At 43.2% G+C, this 21,667-nt stretch overlaps 1 protein-coding gene across 1 annotated transcript in view; it reads right to left on the bottom strand.

Annotated features, from left to right (window-relative positions):
* Positions 1-21,667, bottom strand: part of CRTC1 (CREB regulated transcription coactivator 1) — a 1,948,027-nt gene that overhangs the window by 1,540,100 nt on the left and 386,260 nt on the right. The window contains exon 4 of the mRNA XM_044053956.1: positions 12,795-12,856. Within this exon, the coding sequence (XP_043909891.1) occupies positions 12,795-12,856 (62 nt within the window). The remainder of the gene's footprint in view (positions 1-12,794; positions 12,857-21,667) is intronic.

The raw sequence follows: 21,667 nt of genomic DNA, 5'->3' as shown, positions 1-21,667 counted from the left end.
TTTCATGTGCTTGGTCAGGTACATGCTGAAGGGTGCACTGAAATTAAGGATTAGCGGATGAGATCAGAGTCCAGTGAAACAATGATCTCCTTGAAACCGGATGCCATGCTCTTACTCGTAAGTTGTGCAACACAAAGATTTTCATACTACAGTAGACACATGGTGATCAAAGGTGAGGTCACGGTCAACTGTTGTAAAGTACAGCTGCATACACCCGCATACACTTACCATAAATGCAGATATTCGAGTGTATTCACTGTTGCAGTCATCACATTTGGGTTATCCTGCCAGAGTTAGCCCTCAGTCGGCCTGAATACCAAAGGATTAGTATTTCTGCGTCGGTTGCTGTCGCTCCAGGACTGACATCAGGTCATCAGTGGTATAAAATCAGGCAGCCAATGTCATTACATCAGTTTTTCTTGCCCTGTCAGGATCCCCCAATAGGGAGCTAGGTTATGGTGGAAGAACACCACCACCAGTAGAAACTAAATATCAAAATTTCCTTGAAAGGAGAGAGAGAGAGAGAGAGAGAGAGAGAGAGGACAAGGGAGATGGAGGGAGGGAAACTAAGACTGCAACAGTGAATACACTCGAACATCTACATTTATGGTACGTATACACAACTGTACTAAGTTCTTCGTGTTTCACTGGTGCAGTCATTACATTTGGGTTGATTCCCAAAGCTGAAGAAAAGGGTGGAGGCAGTCAAGACGACTGGGGACTGGCTAGGATCCCCTGCAAGACTGTGGTGGCAAAGCCTGCCCTGGATTTGGAAAAGACAGGCAGGTGGTAATGCTTTGTGAAGTTATGAACAGATGTCCATGTTGCAGCCTCCAGGATGTCTCTGGTCTCTGAGAAAAGATGCAAAGGTGGAGGTTGCTCTGGTGGAATATGTCTTGACCCCCTTTGAGGGTGGTTTCCCATGCTGTTTGTAGCAGAAATGGATGCAGTGGGCTACCCATTTTGGAGACTGTCTGTTTGGATATGGCCTTGCCCTCGGCACCTGCAGCGAAGCTGACTAGCAATTGATCAGTTTTTCTGAAAGATTTAGCCCTGTCCAGGTAGAATCTGAGCTGTCTGTGCACATCTAAAAAGTGCAGAATCCATTCTCCCTTGTTTTCTGTGTTAGGGAAAAAGGTGCGCAAATGAATGCATTGGTTGAGAGCCACACTGGACACCACTTTAGGCATGAAGGATGGGTTAGTCCTGAGGGAGACCCTGTCAGCATGGAAAATGATGAAGGGCTTGTAGCTCTGATACTCCTCTAGCTGAAGTGAAGGCCAGAAGCAAGGCTGTCTTTCAAGAGAGAAACTTCAACTCTGCTGAAGCTGCAGGTTCAAACGGGGGCATCGTGAGCTTTTCCAGCACAAAGTTAAGGTCCCAAGCTGGGGCAAGAGCTCTTCTGGGTGGCCTGAAGTTGTTAGCCTCTCTTAGAAACTGTTTGATGAGAGGGTGTGAGAAGAGAGCTGGCTCTGTGCTGAAATGAGCAGAGATGGCTGATGTATGAATTTTAATAAAAGAGAGGGACAGACCCCTGTGTAGTAGGTCTGCCAGGTAATCCAGGATGAGAGGTAGAGAGGGCTCTGCCGTTTTGGCTCCCTTAGCCTGGATCCAGGTGCAAAACCATTTCCACTTGCCAGCATAGGATTTTCTAGTACTAAGGCGTCTGGCCTCGCATATAACATTTAGAACTTGTTTGCTTAGGCTGGCAGCTTGAGGAGAGGGGTCAGGGAATAAGCCAGGCTGCCAGGTTGGGTTGAGGGTCTGCAATTGAGGATGCATGAATTCTCCATTCCTCTGGGTCAGGAGTGTTAAGATCTGAGGTAGGTGCCATGGTGGCAGGGGTGACAGGCTATGCAGCAGTGGGTACCAGTACTGGCATGGCCAGTCTGGGGTAATCAGGATTGTCCTCTGTTTTTCCTCCCTTATTTTGAGCAGTACCTTTGAAATGAGTGGTAGAGGGGGAAATGCAGATACCGAGAGGTTTACCCCACTGGAAGGGTAGAGCATCCACTTTCCAGGCCTTGCTATGAGGTTCCATGGTGCAGAATTTGCTGAGCTGATTGGAGTGGGATGCAAAGAGGTTGACCTTCGAGGTGCCCCATTTCTGAGTTACAAGGGTGAAAGTTCTGTGGTCTAGCTGCCACTCGTGTGGGTCTAGTAGGTTTCTGCTTAAGTTGGCTGCCAGAGAGTAGAGGCAGCCTGGCATGAATTGTGCTAACAGGTGTAGTTGCATGGCTGAGGCAGAGAGGATAAGACCAAGTCCCTCCCCGCTTGTTGATATACCACTTCACTGTGGTGTTGCCTGTTTTTATCAGTAGAGGCCTCAGGGAGAGTAGGGGTCTGAAAGCTGTCAGGGCGTGCTGAACAGTGAACATCTCTTTTTGGTTGATGTGCAGATGTACTTGATTTGGGCTCCATTGGTCCTGAACGCACCTGCCGTCCAGGTGAGCACCCTAGGCATAGTCTGATGCATCTGTGGTGAGGGTCTGGGTGGCGTGGGGCTGTGAGTAGGGAAGTCCCTTGTTGTGGTTGCATGCTGCTGCCCACCAAAGAAAATATTTCCTTAGACAAGGTATCATTGGTTTAAGAGTTTCCATGTCTTGAGAGTGCTGACACCAAAGGCTTTTTAGGTACCACTGTAGTTTTCTCATATGCAGTCTGGCATATGAAAAAAGTAGAATGCAAGAGGCTATGAACCCTAGAGCTTGCAGGATTTTCCTTGGGGATAACTGAGTTCTGGTGGCTAGTTGAGAGAAGTAGCCTGTCAGGTAGTCTTGTTTTTCTGGAGTAAGGAATGCCATCTGGGATGCTATGTTCACGGTTGCTCCCAGGAATTAAATTTTTTTTGTGTGGGGACTAGTTTCGATTTCTTTTCATTGACAGTATACCCTAAGGAGGTCAGTAGGTCCTTTACAAAGATCAGGTGCTGTAGCAGCTTTTCCTGACTGACTGCCTGAATAAGGCAGTCGTCTACGTATGGGTAAATTTTAATACTTCTTTGTCTGCAAAAAGCAATGGTGGAAGCCAGACGTTTTGTGAATATTCTGGGAGCAGTAGATAAGCCAAAGGAAAGCGCAGAGAAATGAAAGTGCATAGATCCTGCCCAGAAACTTTTAGTTATGTACTCACCATAACTTCAGATGTTTGGGATCCATCTCGCCTACATTCTGACTGATGGGTTCGAGCGATCCTCCTCGGGCTCCACGACACGCTTTAAAAGGCCAAAGCGGCTCTTATTGGCTGAGCTTACTATATCCCAGGATGCACCACTACCAGTCCCCAGGATCTAGTTTGTGATTATATAACGATGAACAAGATAAAAACAGTAGAACTCAAACCGTTCAATCTCTTCTGATCTGATGGATCCCAAACATCTGAAGTTATGGTGAGTACATAACTAAAAGATGTTATGTGATGCACCTGAATCCTGGGTGGCTCACTGGAAAACACTCCTGAGTACCGTGGAACCAAATGATGCTTTCGTCTTTTAGATGCCACATCCAATTTATAGTGGGAAATGAAAGATTGGACCAAGTAGCCGCGGCACAAAATCTCCCCATATAGCGGCTTGGAATGAAAAGCTATAGAAGTAGCCATAGCTCTGGTAGAGTGAGCTTTGATAGATGTTGTAAGTTGCTTATTCAAGAAGAATAAGCCTGAGTTATCACAATCTCTAATCCATTTGGAGATAGTAGCTTTTGTGATGGTTTTACCCAATTTATTGTCTGAGAAGGACACAAACAACTGGTCTGACTTACAATTTATGGAGAGTGTATTCTGCTTCATTGGAGAATTTTGGGAAGAAAACTGGCAGCTCTAGAGACTGTTGGAGACAGAGATTAGAACAGACCAGGCAGTTTTCAAGACAGATATTTTTAACCACACATGTAGCAGCCGGTTGGAAAACTGGGGTCTTAACAGACCCCGCACCTTTAATAAGTTTTTTATAGTCTGCTGCTCATGACTTTAATAGTAGAGACAGAAGATCCTTGATTAAACAGGGATGTTAAGAATTCAAAACCTCTGGGATAGAGCAGTGATAGGGTCTTCAGGTAAGGAAACCATACCCTGGGAGGCCAGTATGGGGCAATCAGGTATCATCTGGGGACCCCATTGGGAAGCAGGTTGTGCTAGAGCATCCATAGCTGGTTCCCCTTGATGTGAGTCAGGAGAAGAGAACCTTTGCACTTCGTGTTCAGTGGTGTTGCAAAAGATACATAGGCGTTCCCCATCTCCTGCAATATATTTGATTTCCCGGAATGGTGGGCTGCTACCCAAGAGCGGTTGGTAGCTCCATTCCATTCCCCTCCTCTCCTCTCTGCAAGGGGTAAGATCCCTCATCTCCAACACATTGATGTGAGAAGAGCTTAGATCTGGAAGCCAGGAGGGAATAACAAAGGGGCTTCCTTGATTTAGGTGGATGTGCAACCACCAGCCAGAGGTCCCGTTTGCATGTTTCACGTGTCGCGTGTGATTGAGAGGAGAATCTGGACCATTGAGTTGACAATAGCCACTGAAGAATCCTCATGTGCAATCTTGCCAGAGGGACTAAAGAACCGTGGCAGACAGACCAGAGCTTGAACTTGGCCCTGTAAAGTTTGGATCCTTTCAGGCAGGGAAGAAGCGGCGCATCAATTTTGTCTCTATCGTCCTATGAACCTTATGTGCTTCGAGAGGGCAGCAAGACAGACCTCCCAGGCTGAGCGCAGATACCTCCTGGGGCGCCTGATGTATCTGGTATGTGATAATAGGCATCCTTGAGGTCTATGGAGCACATCAAACATCCTTCTCAATGAACATGGATTGGATTGTGCTTAGAATTTTCGATCTGGTCTGTAGGGGACGGTTGGATGACTCCTTTTCTAGCAGCTTTAAAGCTTCTCGCGTGCAATTTCCTTTGACTGACTGGGTGGTGGGTCCGATTTTCTTGGCGGGTGGTGGTGAGTATGTGAATGGGATGGTGTAACCTCGGCAATGATCGAAGCACCTCATGATGTGTGGGAGGCTGAAGAGCCACGAAGGAGGACTTCGTCTCCTCCAGGAAGGCCCTCTCTCTAGCCTCTGCGTCTCCCTCCCAAAAAAAAATTTCGTCTCTCTCTGCTCTGAAAGGGAATCAGGTAGGTTACCTGAGAGGAATCTGACAGCTCCTTGACCAGATCCCTCTGAAGAAGTGCCAAATAAAATAGAAATAATATTCCAGAGACCAGCTGAAGGCAGCTGAGTCGCAAGGGTCAGCTTTCCATGCTCCATGCTCCCTTGTCCTTATTGGGGAGGATGGGCCGAGCCCGTGCCACGTCCTGTTCTACGATGTCATCTACAGCCCTTTTAACTAGTGAACTCTCTACCGGGTGGGGCAGACAAAAAAATTTATTAGGAGAAGGAGAAGGTCCTGGGTATCTGGATGTTGGATGTTCCCCCGACAAACTAAATCCAGAAGCTGCTTCGTGGAAAGGCGGACCAGGGAGGCGGAGGGAGAAAGAGCCAGGAGGCAAGAAGCATCAGACTCATCAGCAGAGGTTGGATATCTGCCAAAGACCAGTCTCCGCCCAGGAAGGTGCAGGTACAAAGGAGATGGCGAAGAAGCCCTGGCGGACCCCCCCCAGATGGGAGTGTCCAGTCTCGAGAGCCATGAGCGAGGCAGCAATCCACGCTGGGCACCCGAGAGGAGGAGGGACCGAACCCGGCTTATCCCCGAAACATCACCCCAGGTCCACAGCCCCGTGTCCCGGGTACCGGACCCGAACCCCGAAGGCCGGGGTAAGAGAAGGAGAGGAGCCGACCTACTCAGGCCGGCCGGCCATCTGCTCCTGCTCAGCAGGACGGCGGTCGGAGGAGGAACAGCAGATGGATGATAGGCATGGGCTATCTCAAAGCCAACTGGGTGATGATTATCGGCGCCCGAGGAATACTCATTTCATTCCGCCGGTGCCGAGGAGGACCTTGAGGCCCGAAAGTGTGGTGTCTGGCGCAGGCAGCTGTGGAGTGGAGACCAGGTGACCCGCCTCAGGTATCCGCCGATCGACCCCGCCCTCCATCACAAGCCCGCCAGACTCGGCACCAGTGGCAGAGCAGGGCTCGAAGGCCTCGGCTCCGAAGTCCTTGCCTGAAGGGCTTGGGCTGAAGGAGCGGACTGCCCTATGGCGCCGACTCGATCCGTTGGTGGGAGCCTCTTTGGTGGAGAAGGAGATGCTAGAGCTTCGAGGGTTTGATTAAGCCTTTTAGAATATTTCCTATTTTCCTCCTGAGGATGCATGACTCCTGTAAATGTTTTGCACCCAAACAATAAACACAGAGAGTGGTCATCTGTGATTGACATTTTAAAATTACATTTGGTGCATTTTTTGGCCCGAAAGGCCTAGGATTTTGAGACATTATGACCAAAAATGCAGTAAGAACACACAATCAAATTTAACTTTACTTAACTGACTCTACAAAATCAGTTTAGAACTGTCGGTTTAACAATCGAACAAACAAAACTCAAAAAGGGATCTGAAATCCCAAAAGTTTGAGAGGGTTAACTGACGGGAAAGGACCCTAGATAAGGGAGGCCGGAAATCAGCAACAACACCCAATCACTCAACAAGTTTCCACAAAAAACTTTCAATCACTACACAAAGCACAGAGTAGCCGTTAAAACAGCTTTTTATGACAGGAAAAACAATTTTCTGACAGAAAAAGTAAGTAAAATTACTACTCAGCTCAGCCAGCTCGAGACCACGCCTCTTAAGCTAGTTAGCGGCAAACAAGATCTGGGGACTGGTAGTGGTGCATCCTGGGATATAGTAAGCTCAGCCAATAAGAGACTTGGGCAGGATCGGCTCCGAACCCATCAGTCAGAATGTAGGCGAGATAGGATCACATAACATCATAGGTATTTCCTGCATGATTCCCTGACTGGGATGTGTAGGTAGGTCACTTTTAGGTCTAGGGTGGCTAACCAAGCATTCTTAGAAAGCATAGGTAGAAGCTGCTGGAGGGTGAGCATTCTGAATTTTGGTATCACCAGGAAGGTGTTTAGAATGGATAGATCAAGGATGGGGCGCCATGTGCCCTCTTTTCTTGATGCCAGGAAGAGTCTGGAGTAGAAACCTTGGCCTATCTGTTCTGCAGGAACATGCTCTATTGCCTTCATGGAGAGCAGGGAAAGGACTTGCTTTTTGGCCTCTGACCACTGCTTTGGAGGAAGATCTGGGATTCCTTTTGAGGTTGGCAGAGTGTGGAAATAAAATTTGTATCCCTGGGACACAATGTTGAGGACCCAACAGTCACTGGTAATGGTGTTCTACTTGTTTGCATTGAAGGAGAGTTTTCCTCCTAGGGGCAAGAGCAGGTGGGCAGAGGGAGGAGGGTGGAAGTGTGAAGTCATTTTGAGTTCTTAACATAAGGGGGTGGCTTTGCACTCCCTGTTTTTGAAGAGGAGGAACTCCACTGCTTAGATTTCTGCATTCCCTGGGGCTGTTTGTCTGGGGGTTCTGCTTCCCCTGTGTCTGGGCTGAGTTGGCCTGGAGGGGGCAGGAAAGGAGCAGTGCTTGGAGGGGCAATGCCTACTGAACCTCGGTGGCTGGACCTGTAAGACGTCTTTAACTGTCTGCATGGATTTAGCTTTTTCTTCCATCTTTTTTTAAGACTTCTGTCTTGGTGTGAAATAAGTTGTCTTTGTTCAAGGGTGTGTCCAATAATCTGGATTTGACATGGTCTGCTCCTTAAGCCAAGCATGCCTTCTTAGGACAAAACCACTGACTGCTGCCCTGCAAGATGCTTCTAGGGCGAGTCAAAACCACACTGTAACATGTGCTTAGTTACTTGACTTGCAGAATGCACTAAGTCTTGTAACTCTATTTTCTGTACAAGCAGGAAAATAAGCTATTTTTTGTTTGAGGAGTTCCATGGTATGTTGCTAATATTTCAGCATGTGGAATTGACAATTTAATGCTATAATAGCTAGATTAGCACAGGTGTATAGTTTTTTACCCCATCTGTCTAATGCTCAGGAATCCCTATCTGAGGGGGTGGGATTCTTAGCTGAAGTTGCTTCGATTCCTTTAGGTCCTTGAGAGGTGACCTCGGGGTCAGCAGTAGGATTTTTGAAAAGAAATTTGTGAGAGTCAGGGACTCTATAATACCGGTCAGGTTTCCTAGGAGCAGGAAGGAGGGTGTCAGAAGTCAGACTGGATTCCATAAAAACATCATCCACAACATCCAGGACAGAAGGAATGGCCCAGAGGTCTGTGCTGTGGTAGATCTAAGAATTCCCGGAGTCTATGACTGAGGAAAGTCCTGACATTCCCATTGGAAATGCTCCCTTAAAGTACGTAGGGTTTCCCCAAAGAAAAAGTCCTTGGGTGGAGAGGCTGAAGGGATAGATTCCTCTGCATCAGAATCCTCATAAGCAGAGAGGGGTTGCACATCTTCATATTCAGATGCATCAGTATCATTGGACTCCTGTTCAGATAAACTACTGGGGACAAGTCTCTTTCTTTTGGAAGGGGTAGCCTGGCTTCCCCCAATAAGTATTATAAAGTCTTCTGCCATTTTAAGCATTTGGGACTGAGGCAAGGAAGCAGGTGCCTGAGCTTGGGTCATCGTTTTTTTGGGTGTGGTATGTACCCTGGGCCTTAAAAACTCAGTTGCTTTCTAAAGAACTGAAGACAGGAAAGAAGTCATTGATCTGTGTCGAGTATCGGTACTGCAAAGTACTTCCTTGGAAGCCAGTGCCTGCTCAGTGGCTCCGGACCCATCCAAGGTAGAGACATCCGCAGGATCCTTAGTCGAAAAAAAGTCTCGTGGCATACTGGACTACGAAAGGGTCTTGGCAGCGGCCTGCGAATCCACACAAGCAGGCATAAGGGGCTGCGAAAGCGACTCACTGAGGACTGGAGAACTGACGACTAGCTTAATGGAAGCGTCGTCGGCAGGTTTGGACCTGTGCAGTCTGTCTCTGTCTTTATCTTTACGTTTTTTGGGAAGATCTGCTGTCAGATGGCTTACAGAATCATTTCGGAATTCAGGACTGTAAGCGAAATATCTAGCTACAATAAGGGCCCAACAATGGATAGTTCTGGCACTGAACAAAGTACAGAAGCGACAACGGGGGACGTCATGGTCTGGCCCTAAACAAGTGTCGCAGTAAGAATGAAAGTCTTGGCGTGGTATTTGCTTTTCACAGACGAGACCATTATTAACTTTTTCTGACATCAGTTAGTGCAAGAAAAAAGAATTCCCAATGGGGTACTTAGCTTTAGAAGACTTCAACATCATTTCGGTAGCAACCGACCTGCACTCATGCAAACTGCTTCTGCCTCAGGCTCCATGGCAAGAAAGACTGATGTAATGGCATCGGCTGCCTTACTTTATACTACTGTCGACCTGACGTTAGTCCTGAAGCAACAGCAACTGATGCAGAAATACTAAGCCTCTGGTATTCGAGCCGGCCGAGGGCTACCCTGGCAGGGATAACTCAAATGTGATGACTGCAACAGTGAAACACGAATAACATCCCAGATCTCTGAGAAACTCCCTGGCTGTACTGGAAGCCAGAGGAAGAAAATTATGAAAGGAGATGACCGTCAAGGCCTTGGGAGTAGGCAGGGATGCCAGCATAGGCACTGTCTGAATCCTGCAACTCAGAAAAGCATGGTCCTGAGAAGGAGTCAGAGAAGACTTTCTGAAGTTTATTGTAAACCCCAGGCTCTGAAGAAGAGAGATGGCAAAATGGAAATTTTGCTACAAATCTCTAAAGAGGATGCCTGAAAAAGCAGGTCGTCAAGTAGGGAAACACTTGGATCCCTTGAATCCTGCAAAGCAATCACAGGAGTGAGGCAACTGATGAATACTCTTGGGGCAGTAGAAAGGGGAAAGCAGAGAACTGAAAATGCCAGGACGCAAGAGAGAAACACAAAAACTTCCTGAAAAGGGGATGGATCCGAATATGAAAATAGGCATCCTTGAAATCCAGAGAAACCATACAAGTCTGAGGAAGCAAAAGATGGAAATAAGTCTGAAGGTTCGACATTTGAAAAGTGGGCACCTTTAGAAAAGTGTTTAGATGAGAGAGGTCTAGAATTAGTCTCCAAGTACCCTCCTTTCTGGGAACTAGAAAAATCCTGAAGTAAAACCCCCTCCCCCTTTGGGACATAGGCACCTCCTGAATAAGTACCCTGAGTCAAAAGGTCGCAAAGCACTACTGGGAAAAGGAAACTTGTTCCCGAGAAGGCTGAGGAATATCCATAAAAGGGGGAAAGGACTTCAACACCATGAAACACCCCTCGTGAATAATTAACAGAACCCAGGAATCATGAGTAGTATGCAGCCAAACAGAAAGAGATAGGCAAAGAGAAACAGGAAAGTGGATGGGAAAAATAAGATAGACAGCACCTGGTTTATCTGGAAAGGAAGTCTTCTGAGACACTGAAGTCTAAGTAACTTTAGCAGGAGGAGCCCGCTTTCCACCCTTTTTGCCCTTAGGAGGAGGCCGAGATTGCCTGCGAACAAAGGCTGGCTTACTGGGGTAGTTTCTTTGAAATTTAGGAACAGAAGAATCAAACACGTTTGAGTTCCTGTAAAGCCTTGTCCTTATCCTGAAGGGACTTAAAGCAGCAGCAGCTTCACCAAACAAGTGTTTATTATCAAGAGGGGCATCCATTAACTTCGCCTTGATATCATCGGGTAAAGGTTGAAGATGAAGCCAAGAACACCTATCATCACTGACCCAAAAGCAGCAGCCCTAGAAGAAGCATCTACTGCATCACAACTACACTTGATGGAACGACGAGCCAACTGTGAGGAAATCCCTAACAGGGCAAGAGCAGAAGCTTTACTCTGAGTCTGGAATATAAGATATAACCAGACAAGCCTGGGATAGGAGAACCAACACATACCTGGACATATGGGTCTGATAATTTAACAGCCCTAAAAGCCAAGGTAGCAAATGTGTAATACCTTCCTACCTAGCCTTTCCACGGTTCTGTTCTCTTTATCAAAGGGTGGTAACTTAGGTGAAGGAAGCAAGTGAGAGGGCTTCTCTGAGGCTACAGACACCACTGAGGGGGTCGGCAGGACACTTGCACAACAATTTACAATCTTCAGGCACCCCATAAAACCTATCAAGTTTCTTGGGAGCAGGGGGCTGACAATCAGGAGCATTAGAGGCACTGGAAAATGCATCAAACAAAGCAGCCCAAACAGGAGGAACAGCAGAAGGTTAAGGAGATTCCATCTGCAGCAACTCATAGTACCTCTTATGAATCTCAGAGATTTGAGTACAATCCCATTTAAAAAATTCCATCATCCTGGAGATTGTGTCACCAAAAGAAATCTCCTCAAAAGGAGCATCAGGACTAATAGATTCTTCTTCCTCTGACCCAAAGTCCACAGAAGAGGGAATTTGAGTAAGTAAAGGGATTCCACATCAGAATCCAACTCCTCCTCAGAGGAATCCTGTTCCCTGGGTTTTATAAGGGAGTACAGGACCAAGGGGGAGCTGGAACAGAAACACCCTAAGGAGGTTTCAATGCCATAAAAGCACTAAACAAACCCTGAGTGAAGGCCTGTGACTCACTCTGTGGATCCTTAAGGATAGGAAAAACATGTTTAGTTTTTTTTTTTCTTTAATAGTAAGTCTGCCTTGCAAAACTTGGATGGTTCAGACCTAGGATGGCATTCAACAGTATTAAAAGTAGTAGGGACTTCTTCTCTAACTAAAATCTGAGGAACACCCCTAGGATCCTCAGAAATGATCAACCGTGGTTCCCCTGAACATCCGAAATGGCCATCTGTAAAACCTCTTTGGACGTGCTGAAAGCTGGATCCCTGCCCGCCTCCAAAACAGTCATGGCAGAGGAATCCTGCAACAAAGCTGGGCAAACCTCCAGGCATTCACTCACCTCGGGAGAAACGTCTGGTGGAGGCTGAACAGCGGAAGACTCTGGTCTAGAGTTCTTGGCCTTCTCCTTCAATGACGGCTGTCCCTCAGGGCGGGAAGTTCAGCCATAGAATCTTTTATGAGAAGTTTAAGTCTCTGACTCTCCAGCTACAAAGCCAAAGACAATAGCTGGCTACACAAAGTTTTTGGTACAAAAGTCGGATAGATGAAACAGGATGTATGGTCGTGTGACATGTCAAAGCAAAACAGACACTGTTCGTGGAGGTCTTTATGGGGATTCTGTCTTCCACACTTGCATTTACCATTCTTGGAGGATATGAACCCTTGGAGGATATGAACCCCCACATGCAACAAAAACAGACAAGTAAAAAAAGAACCCCAATAGGGCACTTGTCTGCAATGGCTAGGTGAAACCAGCAATGGAATGTAGGCATTCACACTGACAATCAAGAGATGGTGTTCGGACTGGCGTCAAAGAAGTTCTGAGGATGGTAGGTGTGATGTACGATGTACCTTAAAGCAACCTAAGGCTTTGGTATACTGGCCGGATGTCAGGCTGCCCTAGCAGGGGATCCCTAATGTTAATAATACCGCAACAGTGAAATGGAAAGACATCAACATATTTATTGAGACAAAGTAACAACATTTTAGTAAACTGTATGTTTAACTATTATTCTTTAAAGTCTACACTTTCAGTTACAATGTGGTCCATGGCTCAAAATCATTATTCAAAACCTTTAATGATATACTACTACTGCTTTCAAACCATGGCTGATAAAATGAAATTCAAAGACAGACATCATCTGAATGAAGATCTCCCCCACCCAAAAGCTTCTTAAAGTATACACACACATTTACAGCTCGTAAGACATAAATACTTAGAGCAAAAAATAAAAAAACAAATACTGACCTTCTCCAACTTGTATCAGGTGGCGGTGAGAGGTATACAGACCCATAAGGGCAACTATCAACGTTAAAACACGATATTAAGGAAAAATCAACATCAGCAGTATAACAACACTTTAAGTTACCGTATTAAAAGGACACCCTCAAGAAAACCTATAGATACTCACCATAATGATGGATCTATGAGTAAAGCTCTAGTTGAGGCAACCAACAGAACTCCTGCTACAGTTGTTAAGACCACTCAACTCAGAGAACATCAGCATGGCACTTATCTTTCCAGCACTCTCCAATATGTTACTTCTTTCTCCCTCTCTATTTCTGGACTGCATCTCATGCTGCTAATCCCCTCCCCCCTTTAAACCCATAATGTACTGTTCTTCCTTCATTCTCCAGTTCTGGGCCTAACAAAAGACAAAGAAAAAGAAGCAATGAAACATAAGACAAATGGAGAATGTCAGTGACACTTCCTGCAGGTGGAGCTCTACTCTTAGTTTGAGTATTACAGTGGCGTTCCCCCTACAGCTGTAGAATTCATAATGCATCTCATAGACATTTAAATGTATGAATTAACAGGACAGGTCTCCTAGCTATATCTTCCTGGATGGTTACCCTAAATGAATACACCTCCTGACAAACGTGGCTCCAAAGAAAGTATTATGAAAACATAAAACTAATGACAGCACTAGTAGCCTGCGCTTTGAGAGAAGTTTAGAAAGCTGTGTCACATATATAACAAAGTAATGCAAATAGATAACCTTTTAGAAAGGTATTGCTACTACAGCACTTTTGCCTTTTCCTATGATGAAGGAAACAAATGGTCACTTATTCATCTGGGTTTTGTTCTGGCTGCAGATTACATGAGCTGCTGATGAACATTTCTAAAGCGAAAGATGAAGTCTCTTTAGAAAGTGAGAAAAAACCTGGTCCAGCTGAGGCACTAAAGTGACATTATGCAAGAAGGAAGGGTTGGCATGTACTGAAACTCTACTTCAGAACAAGTTAAGACTAGTTCACAGACAAGGCTTCCACATGACAAATTCTCCTTGATGACGTTACAGCTACCAAAAAAAGTTTAGCAAAACAACATTTTCAGTTTCATAGAGCAAGTGGCTCAAATGGTGGAAGTGTGATCTTCTTTAACAAAAAACAAATGTCCAAAACGGATCTGGTTTTCTAAAGATCTATGAGGAAATATCCCTCACAGAAAAGTTTTTGTAAAACTTGAAAGCAACCAAAGAAAGTCACAGCTTGCAGAAAAATGGACACACCTGCTAGGAAGAAAATGAATCGAGAACAGCTAAAGCTGGCATCAAAGAGCTACAACATATACAGCAAGACTACAACAGGGAATTAAATTAAATCATGCTCTCAGCTAAGTCCAAATAAACAACTTTTTCCAGTTGTTCCTGTAAGCCTTCTGTGTTTAAAGATGGTACAAAGGAATAATGAAAAACGCAATGTCAAAGAATTCTGAATTAAGAACTACTGAAATGGAAGTGCTATGGAGAGAGAGGTGGTACAAAAAAAAGATAGGAGGGAGTTATCATAAAGAGCTGCTGAAGCAAGGGAAAACAAATCTGTATGGGCCAGAAAAGGGCAGTAAGGATCACCTTCACTCCTTGAGTGTCTGGTTTTGTGACAAAACATTATCAGAAGAAACAAACCAAAAGAAAAAGGTTTAAAAGAGACCCAAGGCAATGGCTGTACTAAAAAAAATCCTGACATCTGCTACTGGGCTGAAGGTCAAGGGACTCATGAAGAAAAGAAAAAAAACAAAAAAACACGATATTTACTAATAACACAGAAAGCAAACACACTGGAACCTGGTGACCCCATTTTTGAAAAGCAATCCATGGCCAAATAAATGGAGCCAACTCAGGAGGCAAGAGGCCATACCAGATAAACCTGTCAGCCAGACAGCTGGGCTTCACTTTGGATGTGAGCAGCAAAAAGAAAATGCTTGTTCTTTAAGGCCTTCTCCCAACATTTGGTGGAATCAAGGATACAAGCCCCAACCCTGACTGCTTGTATACCACACTGCTGCCATACTATCCAAAAGAGCAGAACATTAATCTAACAAAAGATACTCGCGCAGTACTTGTAAGGAAAGAAAGACTACGGTCATCTCCAGAAAGTACAGTTGTGTACACTTACCATAAATGTACATGTTCGAGTGTATTCACTGTTGCAGTCATTACATTTGGGTTATCTGCTTGCAGTAGCCCTCAGTCGGCCTGATTAACAAAGTCTTGGGTCCTGCATCGGTTGCTGTCCCTTCTTCTATGACGTCAAGTCGTCAGGGATATAAAACATGCAGCCGACGCCATTCAATCAGTTTTTCTTGCCCCAGCTGTCAGGTGCCCCCCTAATGGGAAGCAATTAAATCTATAATACAAGGATATACCTCCAACAAAAAAGCAAATACACCAAAAAGATTTTTGAGCATAGCAAGTGAGAGTAGAGGTATAGCCAAAAGAAGAAAGGGGGCTGGAGGGAGGGTAACCAGGACTGCAATAGTGAATACACTCGAACATCTACATTTATGGTATGTGTGCACAACTATACTATGTTCTTCGTGTTTCACTGTTGCAATCATTATATTTGGGTAGATTCCCAAAGCTAAGGTTGGGAGGAGGAATTTAAATAGAATTAGGACCAGCTATAAGGCCCTGCAAGACTGCAGTAGCAAAACTAGCTCTGGATTTAGAGAAAATTGGCAAATGAAACTGCTTGGTGAAAGTATGCACAGAACTCCAGGTAGCAGCTTCTAGGATGTCCCTTGTAGGGAAGCCCCTGAGAAAGGCTGTAGAGGTAGATGCAGCCCTGGTTGAATGGGGTCTGATGCCCTGTGGGATATGTTTTCCATGTTTCTTATAGCAAAAATGAATGCAGTGGCCTAGCCATTTTGAAATGTTTTGCTTAGAAACAGCTTTCCCCTCTGTCCCTGCAGCAAATGCCACCAGCAGTTGTTCGGATTTCCTTTAAGGTTTTGTCCAGTCCGAGTAAAATCTATGTTGTCTGTGCACATCTAAGGAGTGCAGTATCCGTTCCCCCTTTGTTCTCCGGGTTAGGAAAGAAGGTAGGCAAATGAATGGACTGATTAAGAGCCGCACTGGATACCACCTTGGGCATGAAGGAGGGATTGGTTGTGAAGGGCAACCTGTCCGCATGAAAGATGATGAAAGGCTCCACTGCCATAAGGACCTGTAACTAAGATACCCTTATTGCAGAAGTGATTGCTAAAAGGAAAGCTGTTTTCTAGGAAAGAAATTTTAAATCTGCAGTAGCAACTGGCTCGAAAGGAGGAAGAGTGAGTTTCTCCAAGACAAAGTTAAAGTCCCAGGCTGGAGTTGGAGCTCTCCTCGGTGGCCTTAAATTTTTGGCCCCTCTGAGGAACTGCTTGGGCAGTGGGTGAGAGAAGAGGGGAGACTCTGTGCTACAATGAACTGAAATGGCTGAGGCATGAATTTTGGAGGAAAAGGACAAGCAATTATGAAGCATCTCAGTTAAATATTGTAGAATCTGATAACACCAATACGAAAATCTGTTCCCCTTGGCTCAGATTCGAAATACTGGCACTCCAAACAGCTGTAGTTTACTACAGCTGTTTGGAAATATAATATTTCAATCTGAAATAAGAACAGGCTATTATCGTGTTGACTGTTACCTTATACATTGAATTGTAGAATCTGAGGTGAACTGGGCACTGCTGCACTCATCCCTTAAGATTGGTTCCAGGTACAAAATATTTTCCATTTTGCAGCATAAGACTTTCTAGTACCAGGCCTCCTAGCCTCTAAAATGATATCCATCACTGATTTACTGAGGGGTGGTAAGAAGTGATTAGGTAATTAGCCAGGCTGCTAGGTTCAGGGTTTGCAGCCGAAGGTGCAGAATCTGGTTCCCCTGCTGAGACAACAGGGAAGGAGTCTGAGGCAGGTGCCTTGGGGCCAAGCGTGACACACTGCGCAGGAGGGGGTACCAGTGTTGGTGTGGCCAGTCTGGTGCAATTAAAATCGTCCTTGGCTTGTCCTATTTGATCTTTAGTAGTACCTTGGAGAGCAGAGGCAGAGGAGGAAAGGCATAAACTGATAGTTTATTTCCAGCTGAAGGACAGAACATCCACTTTCCAAGCTAGTTTGTGGGGAATCCTTGTGCAACATTTGTCCAATTAATGGTTCTGGGGGGAGGCAAACAGGTCTATATCTGGGATCCCCTACTTGCTTGTCAACAAGTTGAAAATTCTTCGTTCCAGTTTCCACTCGTGTGGGTCCATGATGTTTCTGCTTAGTCCATCTTCCAGTGTATTTAGTTTTCCAGGTAGGAACTGAGCTTGTAGATTCACTTGGTAGCTCAACACTGTGTTCCACAATGCCATGGCTAGTCTGCAGAGGGGGTAAGAGTGTGTACCCCCCTGCTTATGTACCACATGACTGTGGTGTTGTCCGTCTTTATCATTAGTTGTCCTAGAAGAATGTGGTCCTCGAAGGCTGTCAGAGCATTCTGTACAGCTAACATTTCCTTTTGATTTATGTGTAGGTGCATTTGACTTGGGTTCCTTTTGCCTTGAATGCACTTCCCTGCCAGGTGAGCCTCCCATGCATAGTCTGATGTGTCTACTGTTAAGGTTTGGGCGGCAGGGGGTAGTGTGAATGGTAGTCCCTTGTTTTGGTGGCAGGCCCTGCACACCAAATGAACTCTAGGCGTAGACAAGGTATGATAAGAATCATAGCTTCTAGATCCTGTGAATGTTGACACCATAGGCTTTTGAGATACCATTGCATATGGAATTAGAAGAATGCAGGAGGCTGTGAACTCCAAGGCCTGCAGAATTTGCCTTGCAGATAACTGGGTTTTTGTGGCCACTAGTGTGTGTGATTGTTGGAAATTTGCAGATTCCTTCAGTTTCTGGCCCTTCTGGCCATCGTAATCTAGTGACCTCTTTCTTCCCGTTCTTATGGGTAGGGGAACGGCCGGAAAAATTTGTTGCTGAACCTTATCAGTATAAATTTTACACCTAACATCAGTGCTGGGACGAATTACATAATCATTCACTTCTGTTCGCTGAATATCAAAAGTGGATTCAGCTGGTGTAGAATAAACTGAAACAGGTGGTGGTGGTGAAAGCAGTTCTATGTTGTTCAACCGCTTCTCAGATATGGCGTCACCATTACTAGCTCGGATTTCTGTGCTTACTGTCTCTTCAGACCCATTATGCACTTCCGGTTGACAAACCGGATGTCTCTCTTCAATTACATTCCGTTGATTAACATTTCCACTAGGCTTCCTTATCATTTGAACACATGGATTAGTATTCGTGTTAGCAGTATGCACCAAAGCAGTCACATTCACTTTGGGCCAAGTAAATACATTGTGCTTCTTAAAATCCTCAATGCCCCTGTTTAATTTTTTTCTTTTTATGATTTAACAAATTAGTTTCATAACGCTGTATTTTATCAATGAGTTCATGGATAAATAACCCAGTAGAATCAACGCCATACACATCTCGCAATTGGGTTTGTTGATTAACTATGGCAGTTCTTAAATCAAATTCTATGGGTTGAAAAAAGTCAAGAAGGAGCTGTAAATAAGCCTTACTGGCACTCAGGTTGATTTGCTGCAAACACACCAAAAGTTTGGGGTAAGTGTTGCCATATGTAGGCATATTTAGAATTCTCAACCCTCGCGGTACAACATTACAACTCGGGCAGGCATCCAAATGATACCTCTGACCCTGTAGGCGCTTAAACTTGTATAAGTTATTCTCAATATCTTTTTTTAAATTACATATAGCTGACTCATTCATTGTGTTTAAAGCAATACCTTCATATTGTCTCTCAAAGCATCAGCTCGCAGGAGTGGATTAGCAGCTTCAGTTAGAAATCCTCTCAGTCTATCATGTAGACCAGAGTCTTGGCCGACTGCTTCGGCTCCCATCAAAGCCTCCTCCCTTTTAAAACCAGAGTCTATAGGAAAGACGGTTATAGAGCAGCTTATTTACACAGAGATAGCATGCATAATCCCATGGTATATGGTAACATCGTAAAGGGACAGGCCATGCGAACATCTAGACTATGCTGTGATGATGCCTCTCTCAGCATGGAACTAAGCAGACTCAAGGCAGGGCTTACATCCAGGGGTTATAATGAACAAGAAATAGATAACACACAATCAAGTGAGTAAACTAAGGGCAACTACAGCTAGACCCTATTATTCCTCTGGAGATATAAAATCAACGTCAAATAAGCGGTTTGATGCTCCTGGAAGAAAGGAATCTGTCATACTCCTCTATTATAACAACATTGATATAATAAAAGGCATGATAGCTGATAAATGGAATATTCTTGTAGTGGATGAGAGAACAAAAGAACTAGTAGGGAATTTCCCTACTTTTACATATAAGAATATGAAAAGTTTGAAACAGCATTTATGGTATTGTGATTTGAACAATTTAGGAGCATCAAACAGTACTAAAATATATATGGGTACTAAGAAATGTGGTAACTGTATACGATGTGACTTTATAGAGGAGTCACGCTTTTTTAAGCATCCTGATACAGGCCGCCTTTGGCAACTTAGGAACAACAGCACATGTAATACCAGAAATGTAGTATACGTTGCTCATTGCTGTCTATGTTATAAATTTTATGTACGTAAAACAAACAGATTCTTGAAAGAAAGGAGAGGAGATCACAGGTACTGTCTTATGAGACAAAGACTATAGTGCCATAGCAAAACACACACTTCAAATGGGTGTGGAGCACACTTTTTACTTCCAAGTATTGCACGTTCAACCGCTTAATATTAGATTAGGTGATATAGTAAATTATACTGAGCAGGCAGAAAAATGGATTTTGAGGTTAGCAGCACATAGGGGTAGATATGTTTTTAATAATTATATTAAATTTTGGTGTATTTATTGATGTTTAGTTTGAAATTTATATATGCGACAGTTTGAGCAGCTGTACCTATTTATTAATATTATTATTTTATATGGAATATTGTTTTATTTGAGTAATGTAGTCAAACTTATTTCATAGGAGTAGTTTGTGTGTATATATTCACTGCATACTCTGTAGTTCAATGAAGTGAGCAGTAGTCATGTGATTGATTAATTATCTAATTTAGTATGCTGTTGAATGGTTTAGTATAAAAGAGTTTGGTGCAATGAGTATAATATGTCTGAAGAAGCGGAGCTGTAATCCGCGAAAGCGCTCACGTTCTTTCTAAAATAAACGGTGGAATTTTACTGCTGGTGCCATTGGAACTTATTTGGATTTATTTATATTACTGAATTTGTCTATGGACCTCCATTTTCATTTTGGGTTTTATGCATATAAAAAAAAAAAAAAAAAAAAAAAAAATTTTTTTCGTTTTTTGTTATATGTTTTGTTACCTTTGAACACATGTAATCATCTCATAATATTATTATGTTTTGTTACTTTAGAACACATGTAATCATCTCATAATATTCTTGAAATTAACGTTTTAATGTACTATATCTGTTAGTTTTCTGTGTGGAGCTTTTCTCCCCGGGCCTCTACTGAAAATGGACATGTATCCAGCTAGACTAGTCCGGTCAACAAATGTAAAATAAAATAAATATATATACACACACACACACACACACATTATATATATATATATATATATATATATATATATATATATATATATATATATATATATATATATATATATATATATATATATATATATATATATATATATATATAAATATATATATATATATATATATATATATATATGTATATATATATATATATATATATATATATATATATATATATATATATATATATATATATATATATATATATATATATATATATATATATATATATATATATATATATATATATATATATATATATATATATATATATAAACACACACACACATATATATATATATATATATATATATATATATATATATATATATATATATATCTTTTTGTTTTTATTTTACATTTGTTGACCGGGCTAGTCCAGCTGGATACATGTCCATTTTCAGTGGAGGCCCGAGGAGAAAAGCTCCGCTAACATACTACTAAAAACTATTCATCTAAGTAGTAATAATAATATTAAAAGCTCACACTGAATAATAATAATAAAAAACACACTATAATCATACAGAAAATAACAAATGTCATTGAAGAGGGCTAAAAAAGTAAAGTTAGAGAAAGCAGATGGGTAGTCATTTACAAGATCAGACAAAGTGAAAACATTAGTGAGTATGTAAGAAAAGGAAAAAAATGCCTAGTGCACTCAGACATGGAGAGTAACTACTCTGGAGAGAGAGAGTTAGGAAATTAAGCAGAGAAGGTTAGCTTAAAGAGTCAAATAAGCTGTTTAGTCAGGGTTATTGCAGGAGCATAGCCAGTGGTTAGTGAGAAATAGTTTTAAGTTAGTTTTGAATAGTGGGAGTGATGTTATGGTAGTAAGGTCTTGTGGTAGTAGATTCCATATTTTGCCAACAGAATTAGAAAATAGAGTCTCCAGCTACGTTATTTGAAAAGGAAGTATGAATCAGCATTCTGTTAGAGGAGCGCAGTTTCCCCAGATTATTGTATGATTTAATGAGGGAGGAGAGCATTGGAGTGTTGTCAGGGTGGTATAGGGCTTTATGGGCCATTGTAAGTTGGTAGAATTGTATCAGGTGAGGTAATTCCAGCCAGCCTAGTTCTTTGAGATTGAGACAGTGATGAGTGCTGTATGGAGAGTTTGTAGCAAATCTGGCAATGTGGTTAAATGCTGTAGCTAGTTTGTTAAGATTATACTTAGAAAGATTAGTGTATATGGGGAGGCATATAATAGTGAGTTTTAAATTTTTTAGTTTTTTTTTTTTTTTGTA

The sequence above is a fragment of the Protopterus annectens genome, chromosome 13.part0 (genome assembly GCF_019279795.1).
Source record: "Protopterus annectens isolate FY-2018-M chromosome 13.part0, PAN1.0, whole genome shotgun sequence".
Taxonomy (NCBI): Eukaryota; Metazoa; Chordata; order Ceratodontiformes; family Protopteridae; genus Protopterus; species Protopterus annectens.
Note: the sequence above shows the minus strand (reverse complement) of the source record. Positions and strands in the feature narration are given on the sequence as shown.